Source organism: Dromiciops gliroides, chromosome 2 (genome assembly GCF_019393635.1).
Source record: "Dromiciops gliroides isolate mDroGli1 chromosome 2, mDroGli1.pri, whole genome shotgun sequence".
Lineage (NCBI taxonomy): Eukaryota > Metazoa > Chordata > Mammalia > Microbiotheria > Microbiotheriidae > Dromiciops > Dromiciops gliroides.
Window position 1 is genome coordinate 125,586,920 of NC_057862.1, and position 17,014 is coordinate 125,603,933.

General features: G+C 36.5%; 1 protein-coding gene across 1 annotated transcript in view; it reads right to left on the reverse strand.

Moving 5' to 3' along the window:
* The window catches only part of AGBL1 (AGBL carboxypeptidase 1), a 922,430-nt gene that overhangs the window by 403,173 nt on the left and 502,243 nt on the right, over positions 1-17,014 (reverse strand). The window contains 1 exon segment of the mRNA XM_043981214.1: positions 4,113-4,244. Within this exon segment, the coding sequence (XP_043837149.1) occupies positions 4,113-4,244 (132 nt within the window).

Below are 17,014 nucleotides of genomic sequence, written 5' to 3' on the forward strand. Positions count from 1 at the left end.
CTAATGTTCTTTCCCCCTATGAACTATGATGTTATTTGTTCCATACCTCCTTTCTTAACTTCGTGTTTCCAGTTCCGAAACCAGAAGTTTGTTTTTGTTGTTTTTGCCTTAGATCAGAATGCTTTAATATTTTTCATAGTAATAATGACTTGCTTATGATTAAATTATTTTTAAAATTGTTAATTCATGCCAAATGTAGAGCAGAAGAGATTCTGACAAGTCAAAATCATGGCTCTTTGGAATTCAAGTGCTAGAGACCATTGATAGTGCTAACTGAAAGCAAATATGACCAAGACAAATATACAATGAACAGTTTCCTTACCTAAAAAGTAGAGGTTTCAACTAGATTATTCCTAAAATCTTTCCAGTTCTGACAGATCACACACATATATACTCACACTCACTCATTCCCTTCCTTTCTTGTATAGGCCTCATTCCAAATCAGGTTAACTTGTTATGTTGGACCAGACTTCAACAGGGAAGCAGCAGGTTACAAGCTTCATACCACTATGGACGATCTTCATAGTTGTTCATCCATTTGTGGGCAATGAGATATTGTTTTATATTTATATAAGACTTTAATAAGAAGCAAAATAGCATAGCCTTATTGTTAGGAAAAACAAAAATGCAAACACAACAAAAAGAGAATGAAATTATTCAAGACAGCCACAATAACCATCTATGACACTTAGACAATTCTTTGAGATGAGGAATTATTAGAGATTATTTGGAATTTGACACGTTATTTTTTTTAAAGGACTCCTATTGTGGTTCTTATGGCCAAGTAGAAGTTTACCTTCTCTTAAAATAGGGCTTACTACTTGGAAGAATTTATATCTTGGAAAAAATGTAATTTTATTCTTATGAAGTCATCTTCTACTGAGTCATTTGGCTTAGCCATAAGAGATAATGGATGTCAAATATCAAGCATTTTCAATGTGAAATTAAGCACATTTTGCTTCATCTTCTTCATAGTTGGATGGCTTCATTATTATTTCATCTGGACACAAATACTTATCATTCTGTTTCTGTGAAAAGTGCTATATGTGATGGACAGAAAAAATGCGATGTTCTACAAAGTGGATAATCATGTTCTTCTGTGGTAATCTGAGAAGTCTTCAGAGAGAATCAGAGATGTGGTATCAAATTTAGGGCTTCAGTGAAAGGTAAGAGTAAGACCAGAGAAGATGTAGAAGCAGAACGTTTCAGGTAATAGCTACAGCACAAGCAAAGGTGTGGAAATAAGAAAATGTCAAGCATGTTCTCATAACTACCAGTGATTTAAGTATAAGGACAGATGCTAGCAAGAAAGATGAGAAAAATAAATTGGGAATTATGTTGTGGTAGGCCTTGAATGCCAGACTGAGCAGGAGTTCATTTGGGGAATTCTCTCATTTCCCATCATGCTAAACAAACTAATGAACTTCTTTCTCTCCCTATAGAATTTGCATATATCCACAATCTGCTTGTGATTGGGTCTCAGTGGCTAGGGCCACACCAAAATTAGTTGACTTATTTGTAACTTGCTCTTAAACATTTGTCATAGATAGAGAAAAAAATGAGGTCCTGAGTAGCAAGTCCCTTGGAGAAAGATGTCACTAATGTGCCTTCTCTCAAACTGCAGGTGGAAAGCCATAAAACACTAAAGTATGAGGTGAGAAAACAGAAGTATCATACTTACTCCCTACAATTGCATTGAGTAGTTGAAGCAGTGTAGGTTTAAAGGGGAAAAGCTCACCCATCTATCAATCTCAAAACAATTACTAGCCTTTTGGGGAGAGTTTGCATTACATGTCTGAGACAGAATCTGTAAGACTCTGTAGGAAAGATAGGGATGTCAGAATGTTGTCCTGATGGCAATCATGAGACTGGATTCCTTCTGCTAAGGGCTTATTGGTTATTCTGTTTTATGTGTTTTCTGTAGTTTGAGTTTTTCCTACATCATCTTTGCCTCTGCACTTTCTGTAATTTTGGTGGTAAAACATAGTTCCATCCATATGTGTGTATTAATTTAATGGCTTGTACGGGAGTTGTTTACTACAATACTCAAATTTGTTGAAAGCTAGATATGAATATGACTGGTGATTTCTCTAGTGACAAGGGCAGAGGGGTGGGAACAAAGAAAATAGATCACTCTTGGGTCAACGCCAACATCAATCCTAGTCAATATAAGCCAATATTTGGTGAAAAACCCTGTGATAGGGGTTAATTTATTTAGTAGACAACAGAAATTCATTCTAAGTTTTTGAACCTGATCATGCTTTGATTTGGATTGCTTTTCAGGAATATTGACCTGCAGTAGGGGTTTTTACAGATTAGAAGGAGAATAAACTCAAAGTACCAAAAAAAAAAAAAAAAAGAATAGCTACAAGTATGTTGGTAATATTCCTAAGGGGGAAAACAGATAAATCCCTGAACTACAATGGTGGCAATAGATTAAGTAATAGGAGGAACCTACTGCAAGAAAAAAAAAATAGAAAGATGGAACTATACGATCACAAATATGGAATTAGAAGGGATCTCAGAGCCTATTTATTCTAACCCACTCATTTTACAAGTAAGGAAATTGAGGTTGCCAATGGTTTAGAAATAGAGAGAGGTGTTTTAGAAGGGTTCAAGGCTCTTCTTTTTGGAGTCAGTGTTAAAATCAGTTATTCTCAATTATTTTGATAGACCCCCCCCCACTTGAGGGATAATACTCAAGTATGATTTAAACAATAATTACTGTGCTTTCAAATCTTTTTGTAGTTATTGGAATTGGTGCTCACCTACAGTATGTATAAAATTTTAATATGAAGTGAAATATTCTATAAACAATGTATATTGCACCTGCTTATAAAAGAAAATGGAGTGCACAAAGACACTTTATTACTCTGTGAACTGGACTGGAAAGCTTATGAGAACATGTGAAATTGCACCTAAAGTTTTGTTATTAATTGATAATTATAAAACTGAAATGCTAAATTTATTGTACTTGAATGAATGTACTTAGTCTGGTCTTAGTTACTTTGATTTAAATGTCTAAATTATGTCTCCTTAAAAATGTGTTTGACTGTAATTCATGCTGTTGAGATTTGGGGGCCATTACTGGACTGCAGGGGCTGTTGGTGTGCAACTTGTGTTCATTATTTTACAAAATCACCTATACCAATTTTTAATTTAAGTGATACAGATAATCCTAATAACTGAATATTTGGCAAACTATTTAAAATTTTTCAGTGATGTTTAAAAAAAGAAAGAAAGAAAGAAAGAAAGAAAGAAAGAAAGAAAGAAAGAAAGAAAGAAAGAAAGGGAAGGAGAGTATGGAGTCAGAGATAATTTCAAGGCTTTGAGCACAAATAATTTGGAGTATGATGTTTATATGAACAGAAATAGTACTGTTATTATGAAGAAATGATTCAAAGGGTGAAGATGTTTGTCTTTGAAAATGTCAAACTTTAAGTATTTGTGAGACATCCAGATGAAGATGCTCTTTCAGCAGTCAGAAATGAGGGATTTACCTCCAGGTGAGTGTTCAACCTATCCCTTCTCTCCTTGATTCTCAGTATGTATCAGAATAATATATAGGTTATTCTCAAAGTCTTAGATCATAATAAGATACTTGTAAAGTACTTAGTATAATGCCTTATACTTAGTAGGTACTGTATAAGTGTTTATAATCCCTGCTAGTGAGATTTTAATCTATAATAGCTTAAAACTGAACTAAGACTTGGGACAACCTGTACTTTACCTCAGAGTTTTAAAATCCCTCTTTTCTGCCCCTTTCCTGATTCTATGAATAGAGCAGAGAATAATCAAATTATAAATAACAACCTAGACACTAAGAACACAGAGGGCTATTGATATGGATTTTGAGTTCACTCTGCTCCATAAAAAATGCTTTATTAGTGGTGATGATAAAACAGCTGTGGACTCCATGTGTCTTACAGGTAATGGCTATAGAGTGAGCATGCCTGGAGCTCCATCCCTCCAAATGAAGAACCTGTTGTAAAACTATCAAGGGGCTTCCTATATATAGGAATCTGGTCTAAAACCACAGATGTTAAAGAAACTTTTGATGCTAATAATCACAAACTCAAAGGTGGTTAGCATTATGGCACCAAATATCTTACCCTATAGCCAACATCCTCAGTGACAATGGAAGTGTCAACAGTGCAGCCAGCTTGCCATAAAGTCTCTTTGATGCTACAGCCATAGAGAAACACATTCTTTTTCTGAGAGTGTCCATGGAAATCACAGAATACCTAGAGGGGTCAGAAAAGAGAAAGGGAAATTAGTTCACTTGACCCTTTGACTTTTAATTGATTGATGATGAATTTAATATTGAAATCAATATTCCCAATTAAACTTTATTTGCAACTACTAGCAAATATAGCCTCTGCTTGATCAAGGGCTACCCAACAATGTAGGCCAATAGTGTGGCACCAATTCTCCAAATCTCTTCAAGGCTCTCTAACACTGAGATGGATTTGGCTCAATAACCCACAATGACAGTTTTGGGTGAAAGGTTGCCACATATTCAGCTGAAGTAGTAGAAATAACATCTGTTTGGAAAAAATTCAATCTACTACTCATAATTTTAACCCCTATGTGCCCCCTCCTAAAGCTTCCCATGTAAACAAATAATCCAAGATGAACCCTTTAATTCTTAATCATGAAGCATAACAGAAGACAGTAATAATAATCATAAAATGAATCCTCTCATAAACTTGGATCACACTCACCTACCAATGTACCCAGAACCCATTTGGTAGAGTGAGCACAAACAAAAAAATTCTACCAATGAAGCATATGAGTAAAGAAATTGATGGGCCCAAGGTAACAAGATAGACTTCATGCCTTGGTATGCTTGGTCTCTTTAGGGAACAGTCTATGCCATTCTTTACCCAATGCATGTGATTGCTGTTGTTCTGCTCCTCTCTGCTTTCCTTATGAGAAAAGTCTCTTTTCTACTATTCTCAGTTTGCAGAAGCCATTTTAAGCTCTTTATGTAAACATTAGCCCTAAAACTGAAATCTGCAGTTTCCCACATCTGCCTCCTTAGCTATATACTGAGGCAGAATTACGTTCTTCCAATGAAAAGCCAACCCTTTGACCCTAGAATCTGAAGAACTAGACAGATCTGTTCTATGGTTCTGAGAACTTCCACTTTTTAAAACCATAGAGAACAGTAAAAGACATTGTAAACAAGCCAGTGAGTGGTCTCTTTTTACTCAACATACAACTATCACTAGAGAGCAAGAGAGCCTTTCCCCAATCAACTCTTCAAACAACTGAAGATTCTGCTTTCTCTAATTTGCTCCATGAATCAGAGCTTTCCACCAATAAAAGCAGTTCCCTACATAAACTGAAGTCTGCCTATCTTTAGTTGGCTGGTTTCAACTTTAATCAATTTAAGGAAGCCTATGTTATCTTCTGTCTCCTATTTGTTTCTCTATTTCCATTGACTTCTCAGATACAACAGTTTTTCAGCTGCATCAGCTTTTATATTCTATTCATGACTTTTAGCGTCAGCTAGCATTTCTTTGACCATAAATGACATTAGACATATGAGATACTATTTAAAAATTTTGTTTCCTCTTTTGGAAATTCTTCTTTTAGTATTATTTGGTATTCATTAGGAATTGTAAACTGCCTTTGCAAGACCCTATTTTTCCCCTTTTATTTTTCAAGGACTTTGTCTCTTGTTTTGGTATGTAGTAGGCATGTAAGAAAATCTTCACTGTTCGCTGATTTGTAAATTTTCACGAATTCCTCCTTTATTTTCAATACTTTATCCATCAAATATGCCATATACATTATTGAAATCTCTTATTTCTTTTTATTTGATCGTTTTGATTTTCTGGTATTTTTTTTCATTTTAGTGCCATGAAGCAAACATGTTATTCCCAGTAATTCCTATTTATTTATTCATTTTTTCATCCATTCATCTATCTATCTATCTATCTATCTATCTATCTATCTATCTATCTATCTATCTATCTATCTATTTGCAGGGCAATGAGGGATAAGTGATTTTCCCAGGGTCACACAGCTAGTCAAGTGTCTGAAACCAGATTTGAACTCAGGTCTTCCTGAATCCAGGACCAGTGCTTTATCCACTACATCACCTAGCAGGCCCCATTCCTATTTATTTAATAGTCATTTCCTCCCCATAATATTAATATAATATGATCTTGCTGAACTCATTATTGTATGAAAAATATCTTTGAGACTATTGGATTTTAGATCATTTGATCTAAAACAATAATATTTGGATCATATAAATAATGTTAATCCTTATCATTTTCCTGTCTTTTTGTGATATTCAACATATCAAATACTATATCAAATAGATATAGTAAAAATGATCCTTTGTTTTGTACCTGACCTTATTGGGAAGGCTTCTAATATGTCTCCATTGTTTATTTTGTTGTTTTTTCCTCATGCTAGATACTTTTATTATATTGAGTAAAAACATTTATTTGATTAAATTCAATAAACATTTATTAATACACACAATGTACCATGTAATATGTTAGGGGATGGGCTACAAAGACAAAAATTAAAGATCCCTCACCTTCATAGAGCCTGCATTCTTTTTTGTTTTACTTTCTTCATCAATTAATGCTGGATTTGATCAAAGACCTTTAAGTATCTATTGTCCTAACCATGTGCTTTTTAAAAGATTTTTGTTTATATTTCAAGATGTTTCAAATCAGCCTCCATACCTAATACCTAATTTTAGTGAATGGGGTAAGCCTAAAAGTGCAGTCTATGTCTTCTCTGGGAAATTGATTTACTCCTGGGTAGGCCATGGTGTTTTATGTTTGCTATGGGCATGACCAATAATTGCTGAATAGAGGACCAGATTTACTAATGCCACCAGGGAGGGACCCACATTCTAAAAATATCAGCTTCTAGTGCAGAAGGCAGAGTATCTCTTTACTGATTTATTGGCATTCTGTGGTATTCCAGGAATATTTTCCTCTCCTATCAACTGTAATCATTTTAATGTATCAATATTAATTTAAGAAGAATAAAAAATGGGGGAGGGCAATATACTTATTGACCCTGCCATACTAACTTTGAAGCTAGAGCGCTTAGGACCATCTTTCCTTAACCCTACCCCCCTACTCACACATAGATGAACAAGGCCTTTATACGTGAAATTTTGTCTCTGGTAGGATTTAACTAATGTATATGCAAGCTTCATTATGACTTGCCTCAACAAAGAACATTAGTTCATTATAACAGCCTGATCTGGAACTGGTGCTTTCTATTTTGTAGCTCTAAAAAATATGTGGATATTTATGAAATGGCTCATATGGCTACTGGGTTTTCCTTTTCAATGCTTCTCTAGATCCTACCCTTTTCCCCCACAATTTAATCTGGCATCTTCTTTTAGAGTTGACCACTCTACATTCAATGCATTTTGTTCAGCTTCCCCATCAAATTCCTCCCCTCACTCCCTGCTGCCAAATCCCCTGACAGCCTCCATTTACTTCATTGCTTTGCTAGCTTTGGGTTTGCCATGTTTTCCATTCCTGACATTTGGGTATTGTTTCTGTTTTCCAGTGGCAAGACTTCTGCATTATTTATACCTTTGCCATAGGAAAATGAAAATAAGGCTGGTGCTGGGAGGAGAGACAGTCTGGGAAATATGATGGAAATCCAAAAGCAACAGCATTTCCAATTAAACAACCTAAGGATTATGTGAACCCTGGAGATTCAGCCCTTATGGCTCATGCACAATGTTCCACATATTTTTGTTCAGCGAAAGCTCTGGAGTGGAGTAAACATCCCTATGAGGTAAATAACATCAGTGGCATGTTCAATTACTGGCTAATGGCCCCATTGGAAAGACTGAATTTACCAGTTCCTCTAATGACAGATACGCTCTTTTCTTACTAAGTATTTCATCTGAGTCATCAGCAGCATCCAGTCAAGGTTATGTTAACCACAGGTAGTGTGTATGTAATTTAGTCCTAAAATATCTGAAATGGGATTTTTAAGATCCAAGCCTAGTCTCAAATTGGGAGTTTCACTTAAATTGAGCTGTTCAAGGTCTGTTTCAAGGTATCCTTCATGAAGTTGTCTTTGTTTAGAGCTGAGATTTGGCTTTCTTCAATGGCTAATGGTGATAGAAATTAACTACATGGAGCTCAATATAATGTGAAACTGGCTAACTGGTTTGGAATGTTCAAACAATGGGTCCTATTATTACAACATACTAACATGAGTAGAAGGTTATTTTTTCCTCCCTCTCTTGCTAGAGCTTGCCTATCAAAGCTTTAACATTCCTTTGATAGAACCAATCTAAGCAAATAATGAATATGTGCAGATTAATGTGTGCTATAGATATATAGCACCTTTCATAAATGGAAAAAAAATCACTTTTTCAAACATCAAATAGCCAGGTCTCAGAGGCAGAGATCATTTTCCATCAAGAAGAGATGAGGGGGAAAATCATAAGGTTCCCAATTAGGAAAAAAAAAAGTACAACTGAGCCGCCGGGCTTCACACAAAGGAAATCAGCCTGTCAACAAGCATTTATTAAGAACTTAGTATGTATGAGGCATTATGCTAAATGCTAGAGATACAAAGTAAGGGGAAAAACCTAGTGACTTGCATGCCTTTTAAACAAACAAACATTTCTTAAGCACTTTCTCTAAGTGGAAAATCCATTCACCCCCAAAGGTACTTCTATCCAGTGTCCTAGAATACTATTAGTGGTTCTTTTCTACATTGAAATCAGTATGTTGTGGTAGATAGAACAATAGATATGGAATTCAAAAAACTGCTTTCAAGTATTTTGATTCGCATTCCACATGTGACTTTGAGTATGTCATTTCATGGACTCTTTTACCCATAGTTTTTTCACTGCTGAAATGGGGGGTTGGGGGTGAAATACTTGTAGAACATGCTGCAAGTATGAGGAAAGCACTTTACAAACTATACGTTTCAATGATATTGGAAGTTATTATTATTATTTCTTTGAAGAAAACATCTAGTATTGCTTGAGACTAAGGTGCTAAAAAAATCACTTCCAGAAAACCATAGACTTAAAGTACTTATAGCAATATGAATGGATGAAAAAAGAGAGAAAGGAGCATTTGTTAAAGGCTTACTTAGTGATCAGAACTATCCTAAGTCAAATATAAAAGCCTGATGGAAACTGCCCACAAGAAAATTACATTCTAATACAATAGATAAGACAACACTTATAGGGGAGTGGTAGCCAGGAGAAGTATTTTGAGCTTGGAAGACACAGGCATTGTGAATGGAGTCATAAGATATTTCAATGGCACAACATTCCCAAGGAATAAAATTGGTTTGATAGTAATTCCAGGACAAAAGGTAAAAATCAAGGGAGGCATGAGGGAGATTGGAGAATGACAAGAAAGAAATGCACTAAAAATGGCAGGAAATACCCTAGACAGCATCATGGTGAGTGTAGGGCCCCAAGACAAGGTGAATTACTCAGATTTTAGTTACATAGGAAAAGAAATGGGTTTCTTTGGTTTTTTGCTACATCAGAGTCTTCTAGTCAGCATTATTTCACTGATCTATAGCAGTAAATATTTTTTATTGAGCTTTCCATTAGAAAAACAGGGAAATCTGATTTTCAGAAAATACACTATGAGGCTCCAAGATTGGAAGTAAACATTGCTCAGCAAAAGGAACAATAATAGGCCTATTATGTGCCAGGTCCTTGTGCATGGAGGATACAAAAGTAAAAACTAAAAAAGTCCCTATTCTAAAGGAGATCTGGGTGACACAGTGAATTGAGCACTAGACTTGGAGTCAAGGAAGACCTTATTTCAGATATGGCATCACTTATCAGCTCCGTGACCCTGGGCAAGTCATTTAGCATCTTTTGGGTCAATTTCCTCATCTGTAAAATTAGTATAATTATAGCAACTATTGCCCAGGGTTGTTGTAAGGATCAAATGATATAATGTATGTAAAATACCTTATAAACATTAAATTTGTAAATATTAGCTTTTAGTGTTATTATTATTGTTATTGAAGATAAGAAACCAATATGCATAATGAAAATTAAATAAGAAATATGTACAAAGTAATTTCCTATTAGAGGGCCCTGATGAATAGATAGATCAGGATAAACATTCTGTAGGATATGTCACTTGAGCTGAGGCATGAAAGCTAGACAGAAATTCTTAGAAACTGAGGTGAGCAGGAAAAGCATTCTAGGTATGATTGCTATTCCTCCTTTGTGCACAGTTTGTACAAAGGTAGAGAAGTAGATCATACCAGTTCACAAAGGAGGAATAGCAGTCAAGCCATTATGGATGGAAAAGAGAATGTGTGAAGGAGAGAAAATGCAACAAGCCTGGGAAGGCAGAATGAAGCTAGATGGTATAGAGTTTTCTTTATTTTTTTTTTCGGGGCAATTGGGGTTAAGTGACTTGCCCAGGGTCACACAGCTAGTAAGTGTCAAGTGTCTGAGGCCGGATTTGAACTCAAGTACTCCTGAATCCAGGGCCGGTGCTTTATCTACTGTGCCACCTAGCCACCCCTGGTATAGAGTTTTGAAAGCCAAAGAGAAGAATGTTACCCAAGAGGAAAAAGGGAATCCGTGGTGCATTTGAAGGAGGGGAGTGACATGGACAAAGTTGTGCTTTACTATAAATCTGGCAAATGAATGGGTACTATATTAGAGAGGGATATGGTTGGATACAGAAAGACCAATCACAATGCTATTGAAAAAGTCCAGATGAGAGATAAAGGTTTTAACTAGAATCATGGCCATGTGAATACAGATAAAGGGACAAATGTAAATATTATACAAGTAAAATTAAAAAGACTTAGCAACTGATTAGATAAAATAGATGATAGATTAGGGATAAAGATGAGGATGAGAACCTAAGTGACTGGAGGAAGACTAGCACCCTCAACAGAAGGAGAGAAGTTAGGAAGGAAGAGAAAGATAATGAGTTTTATTTGGATATGTTGAGTTTGAGATGTTGGAGATGTTTAATAGCTAGTTCATAAAGAACTAGGAATAATGAGATAGATTAGGAATAGATCTATGTCTGGAACTTATCTGCATAGAGGCAATATTTGAACCTGTTTGAGCTAATAAGATCATTGAAAGTATATATAGAGTCTACTGGGCCCTCTAGGACCCAGGACAGAGCTCTAAAGTACACATAAGGATTACAAAATTAGACAGGGATGCTGCTAAGTCAAAAGAAAATGAAAAGAAGTGAACAAATATGTAGAAGAACCAGGAGAAAGCAGTGCCCTGAGAAGCCAGAGAAAAGAGAGTATCTAGGAGGAAGGGGTGAAAAACAGCACTGAAGGCTGAAGAAAGATAAAGAAATACAAATTTTGATAAAAAGTCATAATAATTGACAATTTTTATTTTTTATTTTATTTTATTTTTTTGCAAGGCAATGAGGGTTAAGTGACTTCCCAGGGTCACACAGCTAGTAAGTATCAAGTATCTGAGAGTGGACTTGAACTCAGGGCCTCTTGAATCCAGGGCCAGTGCCCTATCCACTGCACCACCTGGCTGCCCATAATAATTGGTAATTGATGGATCACTGGTATCTTTGAAGAGAGTAATTTGCTTCAATTGAGTGAAGAGGTTAGAAGCTATATTGTAAAAGCTTAAGGTGTGAGGATGAAATGAGAAAAATAGAGGCAATGAATGGAGATTGCTTTTTCTCAGAGATTAGCTATGTTAAAAGAAAAGGAAACAAAAGAAAATAAATCTGAGGGGGTAGTAGGATCAAATGAAGTTTTTTAGTTTTAAGTTTCTTTTAAAGGGTGGGTGAAATTTGGACTTATAAGCAGTAGTGAAAAGGCTAGTGGATAAATACAGGGAGAAATTAGAGAAATAAAAAAAGGATTGATAGAACTGACATTGTATTCTAGAACAGTGGTGTCAAACTCAAAGAGAAACAGGTCTATTGAGCTATGTGTAAGGATCCCTGTGGATAAATATTGACTTAGGAAACCACATATTGACATTACCTATGTTTTATTGTATTTTTACTTGTTTTGTTAAATATTTCCCAATTGTATGTTTTTCTTTCTTTTTTTCTTTCTTTCTTTCTTTCTTTTTTTTTTTTTTGTGAGGCAATTGGGGTTAAGCGACTTGCCCAGGGTCACATAGCCAGTAAGTGTTAAGTGTCTGAGGCCAGATTTGTACTCAGGTCCTCCTGACTCCAGGCCAGTGCTCTATCCACTGTGCCATCTAGCTGCCCCCATGCCACCCAACCTCAATTGTATTTTAATCTCATTCAGGCCCCATTTAGGAATAATGCGTAGGCTCTATGTTTAATATATCTTCTCTAGAAGACCAGATAAAGATGAGGTCAAAGGCACAAGTCAAGATTTTGGCATTTGCTAAGAGAAGGGGACACTTCCTCTGACATGGGAGCAATGAGAACAGGAAATAAGTGAAATAATTTGGAGTACAGTGTTAGGGAGAAGAGAGAGCTCATGATGGCCTCGATTTTTTTAGTGAAATATTTGTCAAGGTCATCTGCCGAAGCAAATGGAAAGAAGAGCTATAGTGTTGAGGACTTGAAGAAATAAAAGAACACTTGCAATAGTTGGTGAAGGAAGTGTCATAGAAGGTCTATCAGGAAAGACTAAAAGGATCAGCATGCAGCAGATGAGGGCCTGGGTGAGGGTACAGAACATACATTTGTACAGGACCTTGTTAGCAGAATTTCATGACTTCCTCCATCTGGCCTAAGCAGTACATGTATAGAACTAAGACAGCAGATGGTGATAATAATCTAGCATTTTCATGTAGAAAGGGATGAGTGGTTATTGGACCAAGGAAAAAGTGATTCAAGGGTAAAAAAATATCGTTGAGCTAAACTTGTTAATTACTGAGTCAAAAATTTGAAGAAAAGAAAACGAGGCCTGAGCAAGGGTCATAGTCTGAGAAAACAGGGAAGGGGATAGACTGTGGTAGTGGCAAGGTCAGATAAATTTGTCTCCTTTCAAATTTTTAGATTGTGAGGATGGAAGAGATGGTGTACAGAGATCTTGGAGCTCTTTGGAAAACTCAGTAAAACAACACGATGATACCAGCTTGGGATGGAAAATGTCATCATTTTGGGGTCTTTTTTGACTTCTATTTTTGAAGAGGCTGATTAATTTAGAAAAAAAATAAGTCACAGGGACTGAATTAGGCTAAACTGTTATCCAGGAAAAGTATTTAATTAATTATAAATTCCATTCCACTTGGGTCTCACAGAGAATGACAGAGCAAACAAAGAAAAAAAATCTAATTCCTTCTCCCAGTGGGGGAAAAAAAAAAAAAGCTGGTTCACATGAATTGTAAACCAAAATCAATAAGCTCTTCAAAGAGACAGAGAAACAAGTTTACCAATACTCCTGTATGGGGAGTAAAGAACAAGGAAGATACAGAGATCGATAACCTCTCCTAATTCCTCAATTCTAAGTCTACACTAGAACAAGAGGCAGAGACTGCTACAATAGCTTAGCTCTGAACATGAATCTAGTCTAAGTTCCCAGCATCCTTCTTGAGGTGGACCAGATGTTATACAATTCTCACATGCTGTACCTAAACCAACCAACTCAGTCCCAAGATTACTGCCTTGGGAGGGGGGGAGGCATAGGTGTTTTAGAAGATATATCCACACATGTGTACATATACACATACATACATGCATATAGACATACACACATAGACATATGTACACATGGAGCATATATATGTATACGTATAAATATATATATATATATATATATATACACACACACATACACAGGGGCATAAGAATTGAAGAAATATGTGTGTATATACACATACACATTCATAAAATTTTCTATAATGCCTGTCACATATTTGCTTGTGTATATATGCACACGTTTCTCTGTTTATATACACTCATGTGTGTATATATGTGTATGTTTATATATGTATATATGTGTACACACATACATGCACACATTTATATGTGTATATGTATAAAAAACAAAAGCAAGCTACCAACTGGTCCTACTCCTTCTATTAACCAGTTAGGTACTTCCTGTCCCTAGTCTGTTTCTTTTGGTGCCCTTCTTTGTAAAATTCTCCTTCTGTACAGTTTTCTCCTGTATTTCAGGAATTTTCCACCTAAATATATTTTCCCTCTCTTTTTGACTGCTTCTCTATCTTGCATAGCTCCTATTCTTTGTGCTTTGCTGAGAATTTTATTGAAATCAAGCAGAATTTGAAAGCATTTTGACCAGTTCCTGTCTTCTCTCCAGTGTCCAAGAGGTAGTGCAACCTTGATGCTCTTCTAGCAAGGTGAGACAGGTACTTATGGTCTAGGACCAAAACTACTGGGAAAGAAAAGGGCCATGTATCAGTATCTACTAGCAGTGAAAATTAAAATTCTGACGATTACTCATACACCAGTGGTACTGGGCATAAAGGGCCAGGAAAAATTCCACAGAATCAAAAGAAATCTCCTAAACTCAAGATGACAGGAACAAACATGAAAGCAGAGGATAGACTGGGATAATCATAGATTTGTCACAAAAGCATCAATATCTTTGGCTGCACAGGACTGCATGAGATAGGGAGGAACACTTTGGGGAGGAAGTATGGTCTCTCACCCATTTAAGTGACCTAATTGAAGGAAGCATTAACCCCAACCCCCAACTTACACAATTAACTGCCATTCCTGAAGGTCCAAAAGCCTGCTCTCCAGTTTTCCTCCACCTGTTGGTACAGCTGTGCCTGATTAAGATAGATTTTCCATGTTTCAAATTTCCCTGGGTCTCATGCCATGCTGGATACCCACAAGGAATTTTGAGTTTCATAGATGAGGATAGTGTGCATTCCAAATATAGAAGATAGTCAAAGGCATGGTAACAAGCAATAGAGTACTATTCATGTTTGAAGAAGAGCAAGAAAGGTAGTTTGTCTGGATCAAAGAGCACATGAATAGGAATGTATAATAAAGCTGGAAAGGTGGATTGGAATCAGGTTGTGGGAAGCTTTAAAAGAAAAACAGAATAATTTTTATTTTATCATAGAAATAATAGGGGACCACTTGTGTTTATTAATAAGGGAGTGGCATAGAACTATTGTAGCAATAAAAATATTAGCAAAGATATTAGTTAGCTAGTCACAAAATAGACCTTTAAAGTTTGCTTTGTATGCTATATAAATGATTTATGTATCATCTCATTTTAGGAATATCATTTTGAAATTTAGCAATTATGTGAAAAATGAATTGAGGGGAAGGGGGAATTCGAGTCAAGAAGACCAATTCAAAGGCAAGTGTAATTGTCCAGGTATGAGTTAATGAGAGCCTGACCTCCAATGGTGGCCATAAATGCAGAGAAGGAAACAGAGGGGAGAGATATTACTAAGGTAGAATAAACATGATTTGGCAACTCTGGTTTGAGGGAGTGGGAAAAGTTGATGATGTCTCTGAGGGTGGAAACCTGAGTGACCTGACGGATGGTGGTGGCCTCTACTGAAACATATAATTTCAGAAGAGGATTGGGGTTGGAGATGGGGAGAGATAATAAATTCTATTTTGGACATTTTGAGCTTGAGATGCCTAAGGGAAATGCTGTGGAAGCAGAACCCTGCTGATCTCCCTAGTTCTAAAAGTTCAGGTTACTTCTATAGACCACTAGCTAATGTGTGGTTCCCATTTGGGGTACTGACTTTCCTAGTCATCATTGCTACACTAGCTGCTACACTAGCCACCTGACTGCTCCAAGTTATTACTGGTTGAGCAGTTACTAAAGTAACTGCTCTCTGGGGCAGTTAGGTGGTGCAGTGGATAGAGCACTGGCCCTGGATTCAGGAGGACCTGAGCTCAAATCCAGCCTTAGACACTTGACACTTATTAGCTATGTGACCCTGGGCAAGTCACTTAATCCTGACTGCCCATACACACACAAACACAAAACTACCTACTCTCCCATAAAAATAATAATAATAAGTCTCATGAAAATAGTGCCTTTGTCCAACAGGAGGCTGAGAACCCTAATATATCCTCATCCATACAACCTTAGAATGGTTCCTCAAGATTATTTACGTTTCCTTTATTTCAGCACTGGGACACTCTTCCCTGAATAAGATAGGCACAAATACTGGATGAATGACAGTGCTTATGATATCTTCAGGAGGCTGACTAAATATATCCAGATAGGTAACTAAAAGGTGATATAGAGCCCATTAAAGAGCTTTGTATCACTGTGAATAGCATTTAGTACTCAGTTGTTTCTCACCCACCTTTCAGATGGTCCCAGCAGGAAACAAGTCTGTGGCTGTCATGTTTATAGCTAATTAATGTTTATTTATATTTTTAAACAAGCCTTTCACCTGCCACGTTTTAAAATAAATCTTCTCTTCGATTAGAGGTTGTCAGAGCAGAGAGGAATCCTGCCTTATTGGTTTTCTTTACATGAGTCAGGTAATGTGCTACCCTGCCCTATGAGGTTGTCTCTTCTCCCTGGTCCTCTTATTGCTAAGTCTCCCTACCCAGTAGTTACTGTACCACCCAGAGAGATGCCCTCCCAACAGGGTACTAAATGAGGGTTGAGCCAGAGCTCAGCTTCCCTCCTCCAGGTAGAGGGGCTGTATCAATCTACACATTAAGTGAATCATTGAATCAACCTCCTATCTTTTTGGTTGTTGTTATTATTGTTAATGTTAAAGCTGAGGACCTTAAAGAGGAAAGTATTTTCCCAGGCTTGCATGACTGAGAGGCAGAGTCATGCTTTCTGCTTTTTGCTCTCTTTACCTGGGTGACTTCTGACACTTTTTACAATGCATTTCAGAATAATTACTATGCTACTAGTTCTTCAAATCCTGCTTGGGGTATTTTATTGTATTTTAATTGCAGGTGTCATGTAGTCATTTTGACACCTCTGATGTAGGTCATTGGGCAACTAACTAAACCTCCATTCAGATCCTTGAGTGAACAAGGTAATTTTGTTATGTAAGGCTAGCATTGGGTTCTTCACCTATTAAAACAACTCAGTATTAATAGTGTCTTTCAAGTGAAAGCCT